Below are 23129 nucleotides of genomic sequence, written 5' to 3'. Positions count from 1 at the left end.
ATGTTGTGATTGTTTATTTATTAATAACTTTATATATTATTTTCTAATACATTCTACTAATTTTCTTTCATCTCTGACCCTTCTATTATAAAGGGCAAATAACAATATTAAAATATTTCTTCTAATTAATTCACATTTAATGTGCATGAATTTATGCACTGGGCCACTAGTTCTATCTAATAAAAGAGTAATATGCAAATTAACCACCACTCCATCACACCCACAAGCCACACCCACCAGCCAATCAGGACTGAGTATGCAAATTAACCCCCAACCAAGATGGCTGCAGCCACTGAGTGAGCAGGAGGCTTGGGTTTCCTTGCAATGGAGGAAGCCAAGCTTTCCGCACACCCAGACGGGCCCAGGCCTCTACTCAAGGCTACAAAGTTTCAATTATAGAAGATAAATAAATCCCAGATACCAGAACCTCTGCTTGGGTCACCGGTGGGGGGGGTGGTGGCGCATGGCCAGCCTGCAAACCACCCCAGGCCCCTCACTCAGGCCACCCCACGTCTCAAGGAAACCGCCATCCTGATCCGGGACACCCTTCAGGGCAAACCAGCTGGCCCCCACCCATGCACCAGGCCTCTATCCTATTTAATACAAGAGTAATCAAATTGACTATCACTCCAACACACAAGATGGCTGCCTCTATGTGGTCAAAGATCCTGCCCCCATGTGGACACAAGATGGCTGCCACAAGATGGCCAGCAGGAAAGGGCAGTTGGGAAGGACCAGGCCTGCAAGGGAGGGCAGTTGTGGGTGATCAGACCAGCAGGGGAGGGCAGTTGGGAGGGACCAGGCCTGCAAGGGAGGGCAGTTGGGGGCCATCAAGACTGTAGGGAGGGCAATTAGGGGTGACCAGGCTGGCAGAGGAGGGAAGTTGGAGGTGACCAGGCCTGCAGGGAAGGGCAGTTGGGGAGGGACCCAGGCCTGCAGGGGAGAGCAGTTAGGGGGGAGCAGGCCTGCAGGGGAGGGCAGTTAGGGGCAACAGGCTGGCAGGGGAGTAGTTAGGCATCAATCAGGCTTGCAGTGGAGTGGTTAGGGGGTGATCAGGCTGTTAGGCAGAATCGGTTAGGGGCAATCAGGAAGGCAGGCAGGCCAGCAGTTGGGAGCCAGCAGTCCTGGATTGTTAGAGGGATGTCTGAATGCCCATTTAGGCCCGATCCCAGATTGGAGAGGGTGCAGGCTGGGCTAAGGGACACCCCCCTCATGCACGAATTTCATGCACCAGGCCTCTAGTTTATAATAAAACCTATCTGCCTCAAATGGCAGTATTTCATCTTTTCTTATGGCTGAGTAGTATTCTATTGTATATGTATATCACATCTTCTTTATCCAATCCTTTATAGAAAGATACTTTGGTTGTTTCCATGTCTTGGCCACTGTGAATAATGCTGCAAAAAACATAGGTATGCTACATCTTTGCAAATAAATGTTGTCAAATTTTACACGTAGATACCCAGAAGGGTGGTTGCTGGGTTATATGGTAATTCTATTCTAAATTTTTTGAGGAGCCTCCATACTATTTTCCATAGTGGCTGTAGCAGTTTACATTTCCGCCAGCAGTGAATGAGGGATCCTTTTTCTCCACAACCTTTCTAACACTTATTGCTTACCTGTCTTGTGGATGACAGTCATTCTAAGAGGTGTGAGGTGGTGCCTTATTGTACTTTTGATTTGCTTTTCCTTAACAGCTACTGAAGTTGATAATCTTTTCAAATCTATTTTGGCTATGTGTGTATCTATTTGGAAGAAGTGTCTGATCAGGTTCCTGCCCATTTTTTTATTGGATTGTTTGTTGTTGTTTTTGAGTTGTGTGAGAATATAGTTTGGATATTAACTTCTTGTAAGAGGTATTGTTTGCAAAAACCTTCTCCCATTTGGTTGGTTGTCCTTTTGTTAGTTGATTTTATTTTTATTTTACTATGCAGAAACTTTTCAGTTTGATGCAGTTCTACTCATTTATTTTTGCTTTTATTTCCCTTGCCTTTGAAGTCAAATTTATAAAATACTCTCTAAGGCCAGGGTATAAGTTTAGTACCTACCTTTTCTTCTATGTAATTTATTGTTGAAGTTCTTATACTTAGGACTTTGGCCATTTTGAAGTAATTTTTGTGTATGGTGACAAATAGCAGTCTAGTTTCATTCTTTTGCATGTGGCTTTCCAATTTTCCAAGTATCATTTATTGAAGAGGCTTTTATTTCTTTATTATGTGTTTTTGGCTCCTTTGCAAAAAATATTTGCTCATGTCCATGTGGGTTTATTTCTGTGCTTTCAATTCTGTTCCATTGGTCTTTGTGTCTGTTTTTCTTCCAATACCATGACATTTTGATTATTGTCACTTTGTAGTATAATTTGAAATCAGGGAATGTGTGGTACCTCCAGTTTGTCCTTTTTTTTTCTCTAGTTATGTGGGGTCTTTTGTGGTTTCATACAAATCTGATGTGTGTTTTTTTGTTCTATTTCTTAAAAAAAACAACCTTGAGATTTTGATGGTGGTTGCATTAAATCAGTATATGGCTTTGGGTATGGCCATTATAACTATGCTGATTCTTCAAATCCATGAACATGGAATGTCTTTCCATTTCCTTATGTCTTCTTTAATTTCTTGTAATAATGTCTTGTAGTTTTCGGTGTATAGGTCCTTTACATTATTCATAGTTATTTTATTCTTTTCATTGCCATTGCAAAAGAAATTGAGAATATCATGCTAAGCAAAGTAAGTCCAATGGTAAAATGTAAAGAACCATATAACTTCACTCATATGTGGGATATAAAACTGAAAGCAACAAATGAACAAATAAACAAACAAAAACTCATAGACAGACAACAATATATTAGTACTAGAGGGGGGAGTTAATAAAGTGTAAAGGGGATCAAATATACGGTGACAGAAGGAGATTTAACTTTAGGTAATGGGCACACAATAAAGATGATATATTGTAGAATTATATACTTTAAAGGTATATAATTTTATTATTCAATGGTCACCCTAATAAATTTAATAAAAATAAATCTAATTCCATTTTGTCTAGTCTCATTTATCTAAGGCAAAGCAAATCCCTATTCTTGTATTGGTATTTTTAATTTATATGCATTTATTTGTCTATAGAATAGCAGGGAAAAGTGAGTAGACATATATAGCTCTTCATGATAGAGCTCTGTGCTGCCTATGCAATTACATCTCCAACCACATCCTTAACTTTACATTCTAATAATTCATAGAATTATATAGCCCTTTGTAGCAGTGAAATATAAAAGCTAAGAAAAGAGGTTTTAGGATTAGATTAATAAGGTTAACATTACAGCTTCCCAATGACATCTCTACAGAACATGTGTACATAGCTTTACTTTCATTAATATTTTTTCTGCACCTAAACAGTTTATATAAAACCACAAAAGACCCCACATAACCAGTGATGATACCAATTTCCCAGGTTTTCTTTGTGTTTAGTACTATATTGTAATATTTTTCTAATTTATATATTTATTTCTTCTGAAATCAAATAATTGTTTTAATTTTTCCTCATTTATAATTAAAAGTGAAAACAGATATTAATATTGTATCATAATTGAGTAATTTATAAAATAACAAATTAAGGACATATACACATTGTGGGTGGAAAACCAGATATATCCTCATATATAGAAGAGATTAAAAATAAAAAACATAATATTCAATTATATTAGCATAAATTTGTAAATATAGAAGTATTTAATTTAAAGTATGAATAGCAATTAAAGTTAATAAAAAGAGAAAATTTCAACAACATATTACTGCAAGAGATATTTGAAAACAAGGTCAAGTCTACCATTAAGATGAAGAATAAAATAAAGGAGTAGGAAGAGGTGGAGAAGTAAGAGGAGGAGGAACAGGAGGAAGAAAAAGATAAAGACACAAGGTTCAGATGGTATTCAGCTTAATTACACTTGTCAGAATCCAAGCCAGATAACTTGGGTTCAAATCCCAGCTTCATCTTTGATTTAACTCTGTGATCTTGCATGAGTTACTGAACTCCATGATTTCTCAGTCTTTAAGATAGCAACAACAGTAGTATTTATCGCATTGTATTAAGATTAAATATGTTAACATACATAAAGCACCTAACATAGGATCATACTATAATATATGTACTTCAAACACAGCTATTAAGAATAGATAATGGCTGTGATATTCAAACTTCACCTTCAAATTTCTACTCAACTTCTTGCTTCCATCTTTTCAGAAATGGTTTCCATAACTTGTGGAAATTAAAGCAACTTAAAGTTTTTTATATTTTGCATTTCTTGTTTGAACTTTCAAAACAGAGCACAAAACTTTCAAAATCTAGCAAGCCATTATCAAGTAACTGTACCTCAGTTTATGTAATTATATTGTTCCAGTCATTTTAGTTAAAATATTTTATTTTGACTGCTAAAAAATAGTCAGGGTTTTGGTATAAAAATAATTTAAAAATAGGTATGACTCTACATTTAAGACAACTTAAGACTTTAAGAAATACAACTGAAAAATTATAAAGCTAAACTAGTAGTAATTTATAATTTAAAAATGAAGCAATAGAAATTATTATCAATTTAAGACATATCTGACCATCATTTATTTTTGAAATTCAAAGAAAAATTCACTTAAGAATTGTGTTTTAAAGTAGGCACACTCCTTTGCAAAGCCCCAAATTAGTAATCAAAAAACTATCAAATACAAATTTTTGTTACATATACCACAATTAAGTAAATTTTAATGCCTCTTTAATAGGTTTCTTATAAAAATGATTAGAAATGTATACAATTACAAACCTAAGGAACTGTGTATATCTTGCCCAGAAGAGATAAAGAAAATATTTGCATTTAGGTTAGTTTCTCATACTGAGTAAATCCTGAAACTCACAGTAAATCCTGAATGGATCCAGAACAATATTTTATTAATCACTGATTTGGAAATGCTTCAATCTGGGCATCAGAAGAGAATGCATCTGAGTAGGACACAAAGCTTAGCCATTATAAATTAGCCACAAATTGCACCACATGCCAAGCACTGTTCTTAAAGCAGTATTTAGAGTACTGTTTTTATGTTGAGATCATATAGAAATGTTAGTATAAGGAAAAGCCACAAGATTAAAAGGGAGTCTAATCTCATTCTCTTCATTATAGTATGACAATATAAAACATTGGTTCTCAAAGTGTAGCCCCAAATCCACTCTAGCAGAATCACACAGAACGTTGTTAGAAATATAAACTGTTGGGCTACAACCAGACCCACCGATCCAGAAACTCTGGGAGTGGGGTCCAAATGTTCTAACAAACCCTCCAGATGATTCTGATTCATAGACAACTATGAGAACCACTGCTGTAACATAAAGAAGATGGTGTGTTCAGACCATTAAGAAATAAAGTACAGAAAGTATAAATATAGATTATAACTGTGTAAATAAATCTGTATTCAAACAACTTACCAGTGTTGAAGCATGAAAATTAGAAAAAGACTATAATCTGAACTCCGTTCTACATTTCAAGTTTTGCTAATTATTTTCCCCTTAAGTTGAATGAATGTTTTTCATTGAACTCTATGCTTCTAGTCATTTAAGAACACACACCACACACATACACACACACAACACACCTGTCTATTGGGAAGTTTCTTTGATTTGCATCTATGTCTTAGAATCCATAATACTGTAACATATATTCACAGATTATAAAACATACAATTTAAACAATCAAGAAGTATTCTTTCATTCAAGGAAATACTGGTACATCAGCCTTTACTTCTTCATAAAATACTGATTCAATTGGACAGCCAGGATAGCTCAGGGAAATGTAATTAGACTTATCATTAGTTGACCTTGGAATGTTAAACCTATCTGTAATTTTTTTCCTATTCCTTTTTTTAACTTAATTACTTATCTTAAATTTAAAAGCACACAAAAAAACAAACAAACAAAACAACAGCAGTGATTTGTCAGCATCTGGTATTTTAAAAATTTATGGATTTGTAATCTTTAAAATTTTTGTTTAAAAGTACAAATACAGCCCCACACAAATTCACACACTTAGTTCCCATGACATTGGCAGCTTTTTTTCCACCTCTTAGTTCTTCCTTTTTTATTGGAACTTCTATCATTACTGTCTTCATGCAGTAAATTTCTCTCTCTCTCTCTCTCTCTCTCTCTCTCTCTCTCTCTCTCTCTCATTAATCCTCACTCAGGGATATTTTTTCCAGTGAATATATATATATATATATATTTAGAGAGAGTGGTAGGGAGTAAGGGAAAAGGAGGAGAGACAGAGAGAGAGAGAGAGAGAGGGAGAGGGAGAGAAACATCAATGAGAGAGAGAGAGAGAGAGAGAGAGAGAGAGACACATTGATTGATTGTCTCCTGCACTTGCCACTACCAGGTTCAGGCTTCGAACCTACAACCCAGATACATGCCCTTGTCAGGAATCTAATCTGAGATCCTTTGGTGTGTGGGCCAACAATCTAACCACTGAGAAACAGTGGCCAAGGTTATGTGTCTGTATTTTTACTAGTTCCAGGTCTCATGTCTAATGATTCTAACTTATAACTTAAATATTCAAGGGGAAGTATTCATTCAAATTCTTAGTAGCATGTTCCTAACTAGGGTACCATTATTTGTTTTATGTTCCTCTATTACTCAAATTTAACAAGTCTAATTTGAAAATGTGAGCATACTTGAAAACTTTGCTTCAATAGTGTTTTTTTTCCCTGTCAATAATTTAATACTCTCATTCCAAGTCTCTTTTAGGCAGCTCATTTTTCCACCACATTCAGGGTCAAGAAAGTGAAATATTCTAATTATTATTTTACATTTTCACTCTTCACTATTCTCATCTAAATCTTACTTCAAATATGCCCAACTGGTCTCTACCTCTATTGTAATATCATACAATATACTATGCACAATATGAACAGATTATAAATGTCATTTGTTTCATGATTTATGACTATACAATGAATTCATGTTAGCTATCAATTCTCCACAGGTTTCCCTAGATTAACATTAAATGCCCTGTGTAAAGTGATTCTTCTTAACATCTCTCTCAAGAAAATTAGTCCATATGGCTTGTCTATCATGTACATTATTCTCATTTGACTTCAACTTTATTTTACAATTTTCCTTTAGCATTTGTAGATGGTGACATAGAAATTAGTACTTCATCATGCAAGCTGCTCAAAGCATAAAGTAACCCTCATGACCAAATAATTATACTGTATGCTCTTCAATTTTTTTTTTTGCTTCTTCTATCAACACCTTAAACAAGGTACTTAGCAATATCACTAACCACAATTTTATGTACTTTGTATATGGATATTTATGTACATAATAAATTTATAAAATTTAATTACTATGATCTACTATAATATTCAGCCTTTAATAAACAATGTGATTAATTATTTAATAAAATACATATAAATGTTTTGAATGAAAGGAGACATAAACTGTAGCTCAGTAATTAAAGTCACATGTATGAAGAACAAAATGAAATGTGAAATAAATTAATCCAATAATCAATTATACCAAAAGTATATTTGGGAGTAGTAATTTTTTGATTAGTAATTATCAGTGATTACTAATTATGAAGAAAATTTGAATATAAACTTGTAAAAAACTAGCAAACAAACCAGTCTCCACCTTGGTGATCACGTCACTTAACCCTACCGCACTACTTTGCAGTATTAACTGCTCCCACACCTGTTTCTATGGCATTTTGCACATATTCCTATTTCAATAGAGCATTGAGAACAATATTTCTTTTTTAAATCCTGACAATTACTATATAATTAACATACTCAAAGTTTGGTTGACTGGTGAGCAAATGAATATGATAATTCTAAGCATTTTAATATATCAGGACTTAACACAGGTACAGGGAAATTTAAGGCATTTTATTCAATAAAATATCCTACTTCCCAAAGATGACAGTAAAAAAAAATCACATCTATTCTGTGTCTCTATGGCAGAGTATAAAAAGAAAACTGTATAAAACTCTAAAATACTTTATTATTAGAAACTATATTTGTGTATGTTTTAAATGAAGTCAGATTATGTTTACATTGTTTGGTATATTCAGATAATTTAGAAATAGTTTCTCTGGTTTCTTAATTCATTAGATACCAAGGAAAGTAGACATTCAAATAACCTTTTTCTCTTTCCTGTTAAGCAACAAATGACGCATATAATTGAGATACTAGTAGCTGTCTAAGGAGATTAAACAATTGCTTAGCTGAGCCTAAAATAATATAAGTTAAGGACGTTATGATTTTGAGAAAACTTTTTCGACACATTAGTTTTTTAACTTCACATGATATGTTCATTCTTTTTTAAGTTTCTTAAAGCAGTGATTCTAGAGTTCTAATGCTTTTTCCTAGATACACTGCAACAACTTTTTTTTTTTTAAAGAAATGCTTGTTGCCCCTCACTTTGAAAGGCCTTTTAATTTTATTTTTTTAAAAATATTTTATTCATTTTTTACATAGAGGAAGAGAGAGGGATAGAGAGTTAGAAACATCGATGAGAGAGAAACATCGATGAGCTGCCTCTTGCACACCCGCCACTGGGGATGTGCCCGCAACCAAGGTACATGCCCTTGACCGGAATCGAACCTGGGACCCCTGAGTCTGCAGGCTGACGCTCTATCCACTGAGCCAAACCGGTTTCGGCCTGCAACAACTTTTAAGAAAAGTGTGTAAGCCAATACTCAAATTTTGAAACAATTTTCCTCATCATATTTAAATATAGGCCATAAAGTTTTAACCAAGATTCAGCTAAATTTATCAGAAAACTCGAGAAATGCTATGTTTGGCTTACCAACTCCTCCAGCTGTTGGTTTAATAACACAGCAGTGATTTTAATTAAGAATAGGTAATAAAGTTCTTACAATTTCTGGATTAAAAATAAAGTAGGGTTATTTATTTATTTTAATATATTTTTATTGTTGATAATATTACAGATAACTCCCATTCACCCTCAATCCCCCCCTCCTCCCAGCCCCTACCCATCCCTCCAGGTCTTCACTACCCTATTGCCTGTGTACATGGGCTATGCATATAAGTACATAAGTTCGTTGGTTTATCTCTTCTTGTCCCCCCAAATCCCACATCAAGGTATGTCAATCTGTTTAGAACTCACTCATTAGTCTTCAAGGATCAAATTTGTTTTTCAGACATCATGTAATAAAAAAATGTATAATTAAGGCCATATTTTATATTAAAAGGAAAGGTACTTTGCACTAGATAACCTAAATATTTTACTGATAGAAAAATATTATTTAGACATATAGGCTCAAAATAAAAATATAGGCTAAAACAAGACTTTAAAATAATAAAATGTGTAACATAAATTATTAATAATCCCTTGAAGAAAATTTGGTTTCATAACCAAAGATAAAATATTATTAGGGAAAATACCCATTTTTTTAAACATGTTGCTTAGGTAACATTACAAACATTGTTTACTTAAACATCATCCAACATATGTTGATTACATTCAAAATCTCATTGATTCAAGATTCTGAAATAGCTTGGGAGATGATAAAGGCCATATGCATCCTATATAATAAAGAGTTAATATGCTGTCATGCCGTAAGGGCTCAGACACTCAACATTGGGGAAAAAGGAATGGGGACCAGCCAGGTTGCAGCCCAAGAGAGGGACAAGCTGCCTGCCCCGTTGTCCCAGGTGCCTGCGGCTATGGCCCGGGCGAAGTCGTGCACCCACGGTCCTCTGCAGCTGCGGCCACCCAGGCAAAGCTGGCCCAGGTTCTGGGTGCCTGCAGCTGGCCAGAGTGAGGGAAGCCCAGGTCCCGGGTGCAGGGCAAGGCAGAGGCTGTTAGGGGCGATCAGGTCAGCAGGGGAGCAGTTAGGGGTGATCAGGCAGGCAGGCAGGTGAGTGGTTAGGAGCCAGCGGTCCCAGATTGTGAAAGGCAGTCGGACATCCCCCAAGGGGTCCCGGATTGGAGAGGGTGCAGGCCGAGCTGAGGGACACCCCCTCCCCCGCACCCCGTGCACAAATTTTGTGCACCGGACCTCTAGTATAATATAAAATCATTATTACAATGAACATCAGATCAGAATTCAAAAGTGACTGTGTCTTAAAATAATGTTGATATCTAAATGTACATACCTTAGAAAAAAGGAATCTAATTTTTTAAAGATAATATAGAAATACTAGCAGCATACATTACAGAAGGTAGTTTATTAATAATGAATACAAGATATGGATGAGAAGAAAGAGATTTAATTAGTTTGATTCCTCTTTGGAGAAGTCTAATTCTGCTAATATCTGTCTATTTGATGGGGAAACTCCAATGGTAACTACTTTTCCGTTAAAATTGAATTACAGAGTAATTAACTGGCATACACAACGGAGACATTGGGAGCAAAGGCTTTGAGAGATGTTAAAGGAAGGGATCGATGCACAATTGTGTAAATTATGAAGAATTACAATAGGAGCCCTTCAGCATACAGGGTGCCATGGGCAGTTACCAGATATTCCAATAAATGTAAGTGAGGAAGAAAGTGATAAACTAACGATGAAATTATAACTCTATCATCTTCTCTATCAAGGAAAATTATCAATAAATTAAAACACTTTTGATATGGATTTGGAATTTACTCATATTTACGTAGGGGCTGAAGTAAATGAGGACTAACAGAAAGTTTCTGAAGACCCACTGCTCTCTGCTATCAGTGACCTGGGAATACTGAGACAAGGAAGCAGTGATGATCAAATGACAGATGTATTCATCAGGAAAATATATAGTTTTTGATTATCAGATATGTAGAATAAAAATACTCAACATAATATGTTGCCTAATTGGAACAAAGTACATATTTTATACTGTCTTTTATTATAACTGTGAAACAGACAGAAAAAAACATTGCTTTTATGACAGTATACCTGAGTTGATTACTGATGGTTAATCAGTTTTTCTCCAAACAATATTTTTCCTTTCTACTGTCCAAACTCAAAATGCTATTTTGTTATTTCCGTAATAAAGTAGAAAACATACCTTATAAATCTATGGATAATGCAAAGTTGTGAGGTACAGCTAATAGATAAATCTTCAAAAATGTTTTGCTGTGCTAAAAGTAACCCCACATAATACACTAAACAGAAAACATTGTAAAGACCTACATTTAAATTTCAAAAATATTTATACCAACAAAGAATAACTGAATTTAACAGCGGTACATTTGAAAAAATGTAGTATTTTCTCATAAGCTATAATCTTCGGCTACTGAGGAAATCAATCATACTTGATGTTTATATTTCTTTCATTATTTGTCATCTATCACTTACATTGAGTATAAAATGTAAGTTTTCTAGCTCCTTACAAAATAATACAAAGAACTATACAGTATAAGTAAGTGATAGAACACCTTGCATGTTTATTTCATAGCTATTATAGCATGTCATTTCTCTAACATATCTAGTGATGAAGGATATGAAGGCTCAAAAGATGTCACTTTAATATGTCTGCTATCATAGTAGAATATGCATAAATTAATTTCCAAGATTTGTAAATAATTTGAAACTGTTATGTGTAGAGTAATTTTATCTTTTATATAGGGAAATCTATTTAGAAATTCATGCAAAATAATTAAAACTTATGGCAGCTAACCATAGTAACAATGTCTTCACAAAGAAAAGAAAAAAAAAGCCACCAGTTAAATTTCTCACCTGCCTAATACCCAGCCGGTATGCCACAATCCGATCCACTGCATCAGGATTCATTTGTGTCCACTGTAGACTATAGGAATAAACACGGTGTCTGTTTTGCCACACAGGATTGTAGGTATCGTAATAGAATTCTGGAGCATAGGCCTTTCCTGAAAACAGAAGGAATACATTTAAGTGATGACATATTCCAATTAAACATACTTATTCTTTTTGTCCCTTTTACCACATTCTGCTAGGAGTTCTATATGTAACTCTTGTATCTGAAAAGTCTTATTATTAAAATCTAATCAATTTTCTGGAGAATTTTTTTTACATTTCTTTATTGATTAAAGTATTACATATGTGTCCTTATCCCCCATAACCTCTCCATCCCCCCACTCATGCCCTCACCACCCTGTTGTCTGTGTCCATTGGTTAGGCTTATATGCATGCATACAAGTCCTTTGGAGAATTTTGAGTATAGATGCCAGAAGATTTTCTGGTTGATTGGATGAGCAGTCTCAGAGGGAAAGAAGAATCAAGGATGATTACAAGTTTTGTCCTAAAACCTGGAAGATTAAAATTTCCATCAACTGAGATAAAAAGCTTTGTGAGGGACAAATTTGGGGGGAGGAGAAAATCAGGGAGTTATTACTGTATTTTCTGGCGTATAAAATGACTGGGCGTATAGAAGATTTTCCTGGGTTAAAAAGTCGTCTTATACACCGAAAAATACGGTAATTTTTTTAATCCTCACTTCAAAATACATCATTTTAATATGTCTGCTGTCATAGTAGAATATGCATAAATTAATTTCCAAGATTTGTAAATAATTAGAAAGTTATATATAGAGTAATTTTATCTTTGATATAGAAAAATATATTTAGAAATTCATGCAAATTCGAGAACATGTTCACTAATATTTAGGGAGAGGGAAGGGGGGAAAAGAGAGAAGGAGAAAGAGCGAGAGAGAATCATAGATCGGTCAACTCCAGTATGCTCCCTGATCAAGAGATCAAACCTGAAATCCAGATATGTGACCAGGAATCAAACCTTCTACCTTCCAATGTATGGGACGATGCTCCAAACAACTGACCCACACCAGCCAGGACAAAAATCAGGGAGTTAATTTTGAAAAATTTGAATGATCTAAATGCAGACTTTAAGTGGAATATACTAGTCTAGAATTCAGGAAAAACCAGGATTGGAGATATATCTTGCTAACCATAGGCATATTATATATATGTATGTGTGTGTGTGTGTGTGTGTGTGTGTGTGTGTGTATATATATATATATATATATATATATATATATATATATAAAATTTAAAGGCCTGAGACTCAACATCATCAAGACAGTGTGAGAAGACAGAGAAGAAAACCAAGTCTGATCACTGGAGCAATCCAAGGTTAAGAAATGTGGGGTCAGCCTTGACCCATTTGGCTCAGTGAATAGAGCGTCAGCCTGCAGACTGAAGGGTCCCAGGTTCGATTCCGGTAAAGGGCATGTACCTTGGTTGCGGGCACATCCCCAGTAGGGGGTGCGCAGGAGGCAGCTGATCGATGTTTCTCTCTCATCGATGTTTCTAACTCTCTATCCCTCTCCCTTCCTATCTGTAAAAAATCAATAATATATATATTATTGATTTTTTACAGATAGGAAGGGATATAGATGATAGATAGATAGATAGATAGATAGATAGATAGATAGATAGAGGGAGAGAGAGAGAGAGAGAGAGAGAGAGAGAGAGAAAGAGAGCAGGTTTCCCCTTAAAAAAAAATGAAGAAAAGAAATGTGAGGGCACATAACACCCACAAAGGCCTGAGATGGAACAACCAGTGAATAAAAGAAAAATTTTAAAATGTGGCACCCAAGAAGCCAAAAGAAGTATATCAGCACTGAATGACCAACCCTGTAAAAAAAATCAGTGGAAATTAAAAAAAATCTTGTTTATATTTTCATTGTTTTTAGTCAATAAATTCAAAATTATCCAAACAGAACTCAACAATAACACAAGAACTTTGGTCAATAATAAAGTTTTTATTTAAAGAATATGCAAAGTGCATATAGCATATATAATATGTATAAAATATCTCTGTGTTGTTACTTTTGTGTGTGTATGTGTGTATTTTTATAATGAACTGTGCACAAACCATTTGGAATTTGGAATTATAGGTCCAAATTACCGATGTTCTGAAATGTAGATTTTTCCTACATTCTAATTTTTTTTTACTAATCCTGCATTTATTTAATAAATAAACAATATTTAGTGCGAGCCTTTTAAATGCCAAGTTGTATACTAAGCATCAAGGATACAATAAATGAGGAGGTCTGACCTCTGTCTGCAAAGAAATTACTTACATTTTCTCATACTTTTCAAATAGCTTTGTAATTATTAATGGATGATGAGTTAATAAGTTGTACACTTATCATCCCTCATTCCACATTTGTCCTGTTTTATTTTATTACATTAAATATTAAATGCCCTCCTGGGTTTTTCCTCCTATATTCCTGTGTTCAGAAACTTTTCTTACCTAGTTTTTTATATTTCTTCATTATTTGTCAGTTATCAGTTACAAAAAGATTGATTCATAAAAATTTATCACAGACAAAGAATAAATTTTGAACACTAAGAATGGAAGTGATGGTCTCTGTTATCCTGGAGAGGATTACCAGGAAAAACATAATGTGAAATGAAATAAATTTAATTTTTGACAAGTTAACTAGTAAAATTAAATAAATTGAATTAAATATATGAATTTTAGTAACAATTTGAAAAGTCTTCTATATCAACATTGTGTGCATTAAAAATGTTCTATAAATATCTATTCAGTTGAGTTGAAAAACAATTATCAACTTCATACAAAGAATCTTGCAAAGAAGGAGGTCTCTAGAAAAAAGCCATCACATTCATTTTAATACTCCTGTTATCTTTTATGATATTTTCACTTAATAAATGATAGGACAAATTCATGTTTACAAGATTACGAGCAAAATCCAGATGAAAGAAAAATAATATCCTGAATGGAGAAGCGAATACCAAAATATTGTTGACAACTTGTATTTGAGACCAAATTTCTCAAGATGTTCTTAAAGAGGTGCATTTAGTAGTAGTCTAAATAAAAAACTAGGGGGTTTTATTAAAAATACCCATTCAATTTGGAGAAATATCCATTCAGGTTTTAAAATAAAAAAATCGCACATGCACATAAATTTATTCTCTGGTTTTACAGACAGTCATATTAAATGTTTTTACATTCATTTTGTAGGAAGCACAAAGTAGTACTAAGAAAATATCTTTATAATAATCCTAGACTCTTACAACCAGACATGATACCTGCTGGTTAAACAGGGAAATAATTTGTAATATTTATTTTTCTTTTTGATCCTCCAAGCCTATGTTTTTCTTTTTGACCTTCCAGCAAGCAGGTCAAGGAAATATTATTTCTCTTTTATATTCATGTTATTTTTAATCAACATTGTTCTACTTTAAATGTTTTTAGGCTAACTGACCTAGAATTACATTCATTACCTAAACTAGCCAAAAAATTTTATATGTATTATGTATGATTATATAAAGATGATAGATTTTAAAATATTCTTAAAATATACATAGGGAAAATTGTCATTCAAAGTTTTATATAGAATTTGTGCAAAAGTACATTTATTCTATTTTGCAAATAGCTCTCGAAAAGTAATTAAATTAAGATTTCAAAAATGCTTTTATGGGTAAAGCTCAAAGTAAAAGATAAGAAGCTATGACATGTCACTCTCCTGGTATAAAAATGCTAGCTTAAAATATAACAAAACTATTTTTTTAGGTGCATACATCAGTTTATAGGAGAGAGAGAATTATTCCTCAGGGATCAAAAAACAAAGACCTGAAGACCAAGCAATGAAAAAAAAGCTTAGGGAGAAAAGAAGTGTTGCTTTGTACCCTTGGGAGCTGAATTTTAGACCCATAAGGGATGAGGTTAATGGGCCAATCTAAGATGAAAAGTTAGAAATTAGGTTACCACATTCAATCAAGATCAGTAAAAACAGCAATCTCAGTCATAGGGTATCCTAGAATAAAGCTGCCCTTCACCAGCATAGGAAGATGACAAAAATACTACCTTAAGAAAAAAATCATCCTTGGCTAGTGATACCACTGGAGTCCTTTGGTAGATCCAATATTAAGTTGTTCTTAAAGAACATGCTTTCAACTGAGACTGCAGAGATTTCTTCAACTAAAACCTCAATGATTATGAGTTAAAAATACAACATCAATAGCACACAAGAAAATGTGTGACTAAGAAGGACAATCAACAGCAGGATTAGACTACAGATAATGGAACCATAAAATGGAATTTATAAATAAGTATGCATGAAACAATTAAAGAAATACAATTGCCTTGGCAGGCATGACTCAGTGGTTAGAGCAATGGCCCAGGCACCAAAGAGTCATGGGTTCAAATTCCCTGTGAAGGGCATGTACCTGGGTGCAGGTTCAATCCCCAGCCCAAGTCAAGGTATGTACAAGAGGCAACTCATCTATGTGTCTCCCTCAAATTGTTTCTCTGTCTCTCTCCTCCCTTTCTCCTCCTCCCCTGCAACCCCCCAACTTCCACTCTCTGAAAATCAATGGGAAAATATCCTTAGGTGAGGATTAATAAAAAAAAAAAGAGAAAAAGGAATATAATATAAAATGTATAAAATGTTAAAACACACGACACACACACACACACACACACACACACACACACACGAACACACACACTATGGAACCTTCTATAAAAGAATAATATTATCTGTTGAGAAAAAGGTAGGCTTCACAGGGGACACATCTAACAACATCTATATTGATCTTAAAAGAGAAGAAATTCCTCACACGGATAAGGTTGGCTCATGGAAGACTAAGAGAAGGAAAGTAAGGTATGGCCTTAGATGGAGAAAATGAATATATGATGGACAATATTTTAGAACTACCACAGGATCTGGTATGGCTATAACATGTTGTACCCATCTTTCCTACCAAATGGTGCCCTATTGAAGCACAGAAATGTTCTTATCAACTCCTACTACAATGGCTGACACAATGCATGTATTTAAATAAGATAGGAAGTCAGGTCAGTGCTAATTTATGAAGTGTCTTGTTAGATATAATACATTTTATATTATTAAATATACCCTACAGTTGCATTATTCTCAAATTATTTTGACCAATGCTCACTTCACTGGAAGAAAAAAATTTATAGTGAACATACTGACTTATATTTCCCAGTGTGAAATAACTCATTGACATCAAAGAATTAAGTGAAAAATAAGTCAATATTAAAAATGGTAACAATGAAAAAATTAAAAAACACAGTTGTAAAATATCAAGCATAATATAACAATTTAAAACTTTTCAAAGTTGTATTCATTGGTATAAAGAAAATAGCTACAGAAATTCATGGCATATGAAACACTGATGATGTGCTGATTTAAGAAAAAAAAGACTTCTAAAAATCATATGAATCAGAACTCTGTATGCATTTTCAATAGAAACTAACCAACACTAGTCAAGTGCTTTAGGAGTCAGAATCATATTGGGTTTAGACACATAGACTAAGGCAATGAATTAGTCATTACAATCTATTAGATACTAGAGGCCTGGTGCATAAAATTCATACATGGGGGCGTGTGTCCCTCAGCCCAGCCTGCACCCTCTCCAATTTGGGACCCCTTGAGGGATGTCCGACTGCCTGGTTAGGCCCAATCCCGGTAGGATCTGGCCTAAATGGGAAGTCGGACATCCCTCTCACAATCCAGGACTGCTGGCTCCCAACTGCTCGCCTGCATGCCTTCCTGATTGCCCCTAACCGATTCTGCCTGCCAGACTGATCACCCCCTAACCACTCCCACGCCAGCCTGATTGATGCCTAACTGCTTCCCTGCCAGCCTGTTTGCCCCTAACTGCCCTCCCCTGCAGGCCTGGTCACCCCTAACTTCCCTCCCCTGCAAGCCTGAGTCCCCCCAACTGCTCTCCCCTGTAGACCTGGGTCCCCCCCAACTGCCCTTCCCTGCAGGCCCAGTTGCCCCCAACTACCCTCCTATGCCAGCCTGGTCCCTCCCAACAGCCCTCCCATACTGGCCATCTTGTGGCGGCCATTTGTGTCCACATGGGGGCAGCCATCTTTGACCACATGGGGGCATCCATCTTGTGTGTTGGAGTGACAGTCAATTTGCATATTACTCTTTTATTAGATAGGATAGAGGCCTGTTGCACGGGTGGGGACTGGCTGGTTTGCCCTGAAGGGTGTCCTGGATCAGGGTGGGGGTTCCCTTGAGGTGTGAGACAGCCTGGGCAAGGGGCCTGTGGTGGTTTGCAGGCTGGCTATGCCCCCTGGCAACCCAAGCGGAGGCCCTGGTATCTGGGATTTATTTATCTTCTATAATTGAAACTTTGTAGCCTTGAGCAGAGCCCAAGGCAGGCCAGGGCTGCAGAAGCTTGGCTTCCTCCATTGCCAGGGGCAACTCAAGCCTCCTGCTCTCTCCAGCTCCGTGGCTGCCGCCATTTTTGTTGGGATTTATTTATCTTGTATATTTGAAACTTTGTAGCCTTGAGTGGAGGCCAAGGCAGGCCAGCATGTGCAGAAAGCTTGGCTTCCTCCATTGCCAGGAAACCCAATCCTCCTGCTCCCTCCGTGGCCACAGCCATCCTGGTTGGGTTAATTTGCATACTCTCTCCTGATTGGCTGGTGGGCGTGGCTTGTGGTGTAGTGGAGTGATGGTTAATTTGCATATTACTCTTTTATTAGGTAGGATAATATACATACAAATCTATGTAGCTCTCTCATTCCTTCATTGGACCGAAGTGAGAACAGCAATTGTTGGAACCATAATTACCTTTTCTAGAAATTAATGAATCTTGAATAATACTAAAAATGAAAGAAATGGTTCTACAGAAATTGGTATTTTTATGAGTTTTAAATCAGCAATATGATATAAATCCACTTTGTATTTTACAACTATATCTGGTGAGTAAGAGTAGAAAAGATTAGATAAGTTAAAAAACTAATGGCTGGAAGCCAATAAGAAGATACTATCTTTAAAATAAAAGGCATGATTTTGGAAATAAAGAAAGATGGATAAATTTAAAAATCATTGCATAAAAACAGGTAATTAGCACTGCTCCTCAGTGGACAAAGTAGGTAGATTCCTAACTTTTCCATCTGCAGAGACTGAATGGGCACTAGAGCTAACGCAGAGAACCCCAAACAAGAGGAATTCAAAGAGGTCCACACCAAGACACATCATAATTAAAATGCTAAGGGCAAAAGACAAAAAGAGAATCTTGAAAGCAGCAAGAGAAAAACAGTTAGTTACTTACAAGGGAGTACTCATATGACTGTCAGCTGATTTCTCAACAGAAACTATGCAGGTCTGAAGGGAGTGGCAAGAAATATGAAAAGTGATGAATAGCAAGAACCTACAACCAAGATTACTCTACCCAGCAAAGCTATCATTCAGAATTGAAGGTCAGACAAAGAGCTTCACAGACAAGAAAAAGCTAAAGGAATTCATCACCACCAAACCAGGATTATATGAAATGCTGAAGGGTATTCTTTAAGAAGAGGAAGAAGAAGAAAAAGGTAAAGATAAAAATTATGAACAACAAAATGACAACAAATACATATCGATCAACAAGTGAATCTAAAAATCAAGTGAATAAAAAATCTGATGAACAGAATGGACTGATGAATATAATAGAATCAGGGGCATAGAAAGGGAGTGGACAGACAGTTCTCAGGGAGAAGGGGTTTGAGGGGTGCAGGAAGGGATTGGACAAAAATCTTACACCTATGGATGAAGACAGTGGCGGGGGTGGGGGTAAGGGCATGGGGTGGGGTGGGGAATCAGGTGGAGGAGAGCTATGGGGGAAAAAAGAGGAACACCTGTAATAATCTGAACAATAAAGATTTATTTAAAAAAAATAAGGTGGAAAAGAACTGTATGCATCTCATCCTGGAAAAGGAGTGAAGAATTACATTACCTCTTGCTTCCTATTCTTCTGAAAGCTTATTGTTTTGATTTAAAGCCATTTAGAATGTTATGAAAGCGAGGCATAAAGAATACTTCGAGGACAAAAGGTTTAATTTTTTGAAGTCAAAGGAAACTTTTTTAAAAGAATCAATGTATGTATGTATTAATTATATTTGGTATTTAGTTATGTGATATTTAAAATTAGTTCTTATCTCATTAAGAGTAATAAAGGAATTATTACTGAATTGTTGACTTCTGCCTATTCTCATTTGAATGGAAAGGTAGTAAGCTAATATTAAAAAGAAATGAAAAAGAGGGAAAACATGTAAGTTATACTTAACAGAAGAAACTATTGCACCTGATAAAGAACAATTTGTCCTAGAGTTAAGATGAATGTCATAGCAGCAATAAAACTGAATGTTATCAAGAGTTTGTTCAACAGGAATAACTTGTCAACATGTGTGCAGAAAACAAAAGCAGAACAACTAAATTATGCAGCTGTGAAATCAGTAACAACATCTCTCAGTTAATGATTGTTTAGAGCAGTGATGGGCAACCTTTTGAGCTTGGCGTGTCAAACTTCGCCAAAAAACTGAGCATAACTCGGGTAGTGTGTCACTTTGAGGAAAACACATTATTTCGCAAATGTTTCATCCTCAGGAGCAGCAAATGTTTCATCCTTGGCATGCGGCCACCTCAGCGGCCGTGTGTCATCAGAAATGGCTCCGCATGTCAGTGCTGACACGCGTGTCATAGGTTCACCATCACTGGTTTAGAGTTTATAAAAAAAAAAAAAAAGATGCAAGACTTGTAACAACTTAGAACCCAACTGAATCCTTTAGGTTAAATGCCTCTGTATATGAGATGGAGAAGTGGTTATCTAAATGTTCTTTTCCCATTTCGAGACAGCTAATATATTTTTAAATGACTAGCCATTATTGTGACATTATTTTAAAACTAGAGGTCCGGTGCATGAAATTCGTGCATGGGAGTGGGGTGTCCCTCAGCCTAGCCTGCACCCTCTCCAATCCGGGACTCCTCGGGGGATATCCCTCTCACAATCTGGGACCACTGGCTCTTAACTGCTCACCTCCCTGCCTGCTTGATTGCCCCTAACTGCCCCCCCTGCTGGCCTGGTCACCCCCAACTGCCCCCCCTCCGCTGGCCTGGTCACCCCTTATTGCCTCCCCCTGCCAAGCCTGGTCGCCCCTCACTGCCCCCTCCCACCCCATGCAGCCTGCTGTTTGGTTGTTTGGTTGCCCCTCACTAACCCCCCTGCCGCCTGGTTGCCCCATGCAGCCTGCTGCTCGGTCATTTGGTCACCCCTCACTAACCCTCCTGCCGGCCTGGTTGCCCCATGCAGCCTGTTCGGTTGTCGTTTCGGTTGCGATGGTCACTTAGGCTTTTATATATATATATAGTAACATAACTGCTTTTATTCATCCCTGATGTGGATCCATTTCTTTCTGCTGGAGTCAGGACTGTGAAAACTATACTGAAGCAGATTGCCCAGTGACTACACTTTAGTACTCAAGACTTTCCTTAGAATTCACAGCCCTGGAGAGCAAGTTTATTGATTGGTTAAATAATAAAAAATATTGACAATATTGTCAGTCTCTACAAATCATTGGGATCTCTATAGATAGCTTTTCAACTTGCCCAAGTATAGTGTAGTTACTTTGGTCACATTATGGTTTCTGTCATAGGTTATGCCTTTCTCAAAATAAAACTGCAAACGAAATAGTTTTCTCACTCCCCCAAAATGACATTTTTAAAAGTAATCTGTATTAAGTTAGTCCTCTTATTTCACATCTGAATAACTTTAAAAAATAAATTTTAGCATCATTTAAACAAAATTTATTCAATAAAAGAATATTTTCAACAAATATATGTTCATTAATTTAATTTATGAACTGATAAATTCCTAATACCATGTGTAAAGCATTTTTTAAAAGTTAACTTAAAAAATTAACTTTATTGTTGAAAGTATTATATATGTCCTCTTTTTTTCCCCATTGACCCCCTCCACTCCACACCTGCCCCCCTGTAGACCTTCACCACATTATGATCTGGGTCCATGGGTTATGAACATATGCACATAAGTTCTTTGGTTAATCTCTCCCTACTCACCTCAACCCTGTCCTCCTTCTGACATTTGTCAGTCTGTTCCATGCTTCTATGTCTCTGAATCTATTTTGTTTGTCAGTTTATTTTGTTCATTAGATTCCAAATATGAGTGAGATGATGTGATACTTGTGTTTCTCTGACTGGTTTATTTCACTTAGCATAATACTCTCCAGGTCCCTCCATACTATCTCAACAGGTAAGATATCCTTCTTTTTCACTGCTGCATAGTATTCCATTGTGTAGATGTACCACAGCTTTCTTATCCACTCATCTGCTGATGGGCACTTGAGCTGTTTCCAGATCTTAGCTATTATAAATTATGCTGCTATGAACATAGGTGTGCATACTTTCTTTCAGATTAGTGTTTTGGGTCTCTTAGGATATATTCATGGAAGTAGGGTCACTGGGTTAAATGGTGGTACCGTTTTTAATTTTTTGAGGAAACAGTATACTGTTTTCCATAGTGGCTGCACCAGTCTACATTCCCACTAGCAGTGTATTAGGCATTTTTTTTTTTTATGAAGGAAATGCCAAAATAGAAACTGGGAACAAGCTTTATGGGATTTATGGCTAAATTCCTTTCTGAAAGGAAAGCTTTCATTTTTCTTTATGCTCAGGTCTCTCTCTTCTTCCTGCTGATACAATCGCTATGTAAAGCAGTCTGATCACTTCTCAAATAATTAAGAGTAGAGCTACCACACATCCCAGTAATCCCTCTCCTGGGAAAACTTGAAATCATGTCTTTGCAAAGATATATGCACCCCTATGTTCATTGCAGCATTATTTGTGGTGGCCAATACATGGAAGCAACCAAAGTATCCTGTGATAAAGGATTGGATAAAGAAGATGTGGTACATATACACAATGGAATACTACACAGCATAAGAAAAGATGAATACTGCTATTTACAACATGGATGGACCTTGAGAATGTTATGCTAAGTGAAATAAGTCGGTCAGAAAAAGCTAGAACCATATGATTTCACTCATATGTGGGATATAAAACTGAAACTTATGAATGCCGACAACAGTACGGTGCTTGCCAGAGGGAAGGGGTGAATTACTTATGAAATAGCTTCTCTCTTGCATTTGCTGATCTATCTTTTAGATTGTCTATTGTTTGTAACTATTAGTTTATTCTAGCAATGTCTAATTTCACTCCTCTCACTGCACACCAACAAAAGATTTCTAGCTCATGTTTGTTTAATAAATGAATCAGGGAGCTTTCCTCCTGGTTGTGTTTTCCTGCCTGCATTCTGATGACTCAGTGTGACAAAGGCTGAAATTTCCTAAAACTCTAGTGGTATCCTCACA

The 23129-nt window shown here is 35.9% G+C and overlaps 1 protein-coding gene across 1 annotated transcript in view; it reads right to left on the bottom strand.

Annotated features, from left to right (window-relative positions):
• Positions 1–23129, bottom strand: part of MDGA2 (MAM domain containing glycosylphosphatidylinositol anchor 2) — a 1000910-nt gene that overhangs the window by 122351 nt on the left and 855430 nt on the right. Inside the window, exon 10 of the mRNA XM_054725417.1 lies at positions 11703–11851. Coding sequence (XP_054581392.1) covers positions 11703–11851 — 149 coding nt within the window. The remainder of the gene's footprint in view (positions 1–11702; positions 11852–23129) is intronic.

The sequence above is a fragment of the Eptesicus fuscus genome, chromosome 2 (assembly GCF_027574615.1).
Source record: "Eptesicus fuscus isolate TK198812 chromosome 2, DD_ASM_mEF_20220401, whole genome shotgun sequence".
NCBI classification, from domain to species: domain Eukaryota; kingdom Metazoa; phylum Chordata; class Mammalia; order Chiroptera; family Vespertilionidae; genus Eptesicus; species Eptesicus fuscus.
The sequence above is the reverse complement of the archived record's forward strand: the minus strand, read 5'-3'. Positions and strand labels throughout refer to the sequence as shown.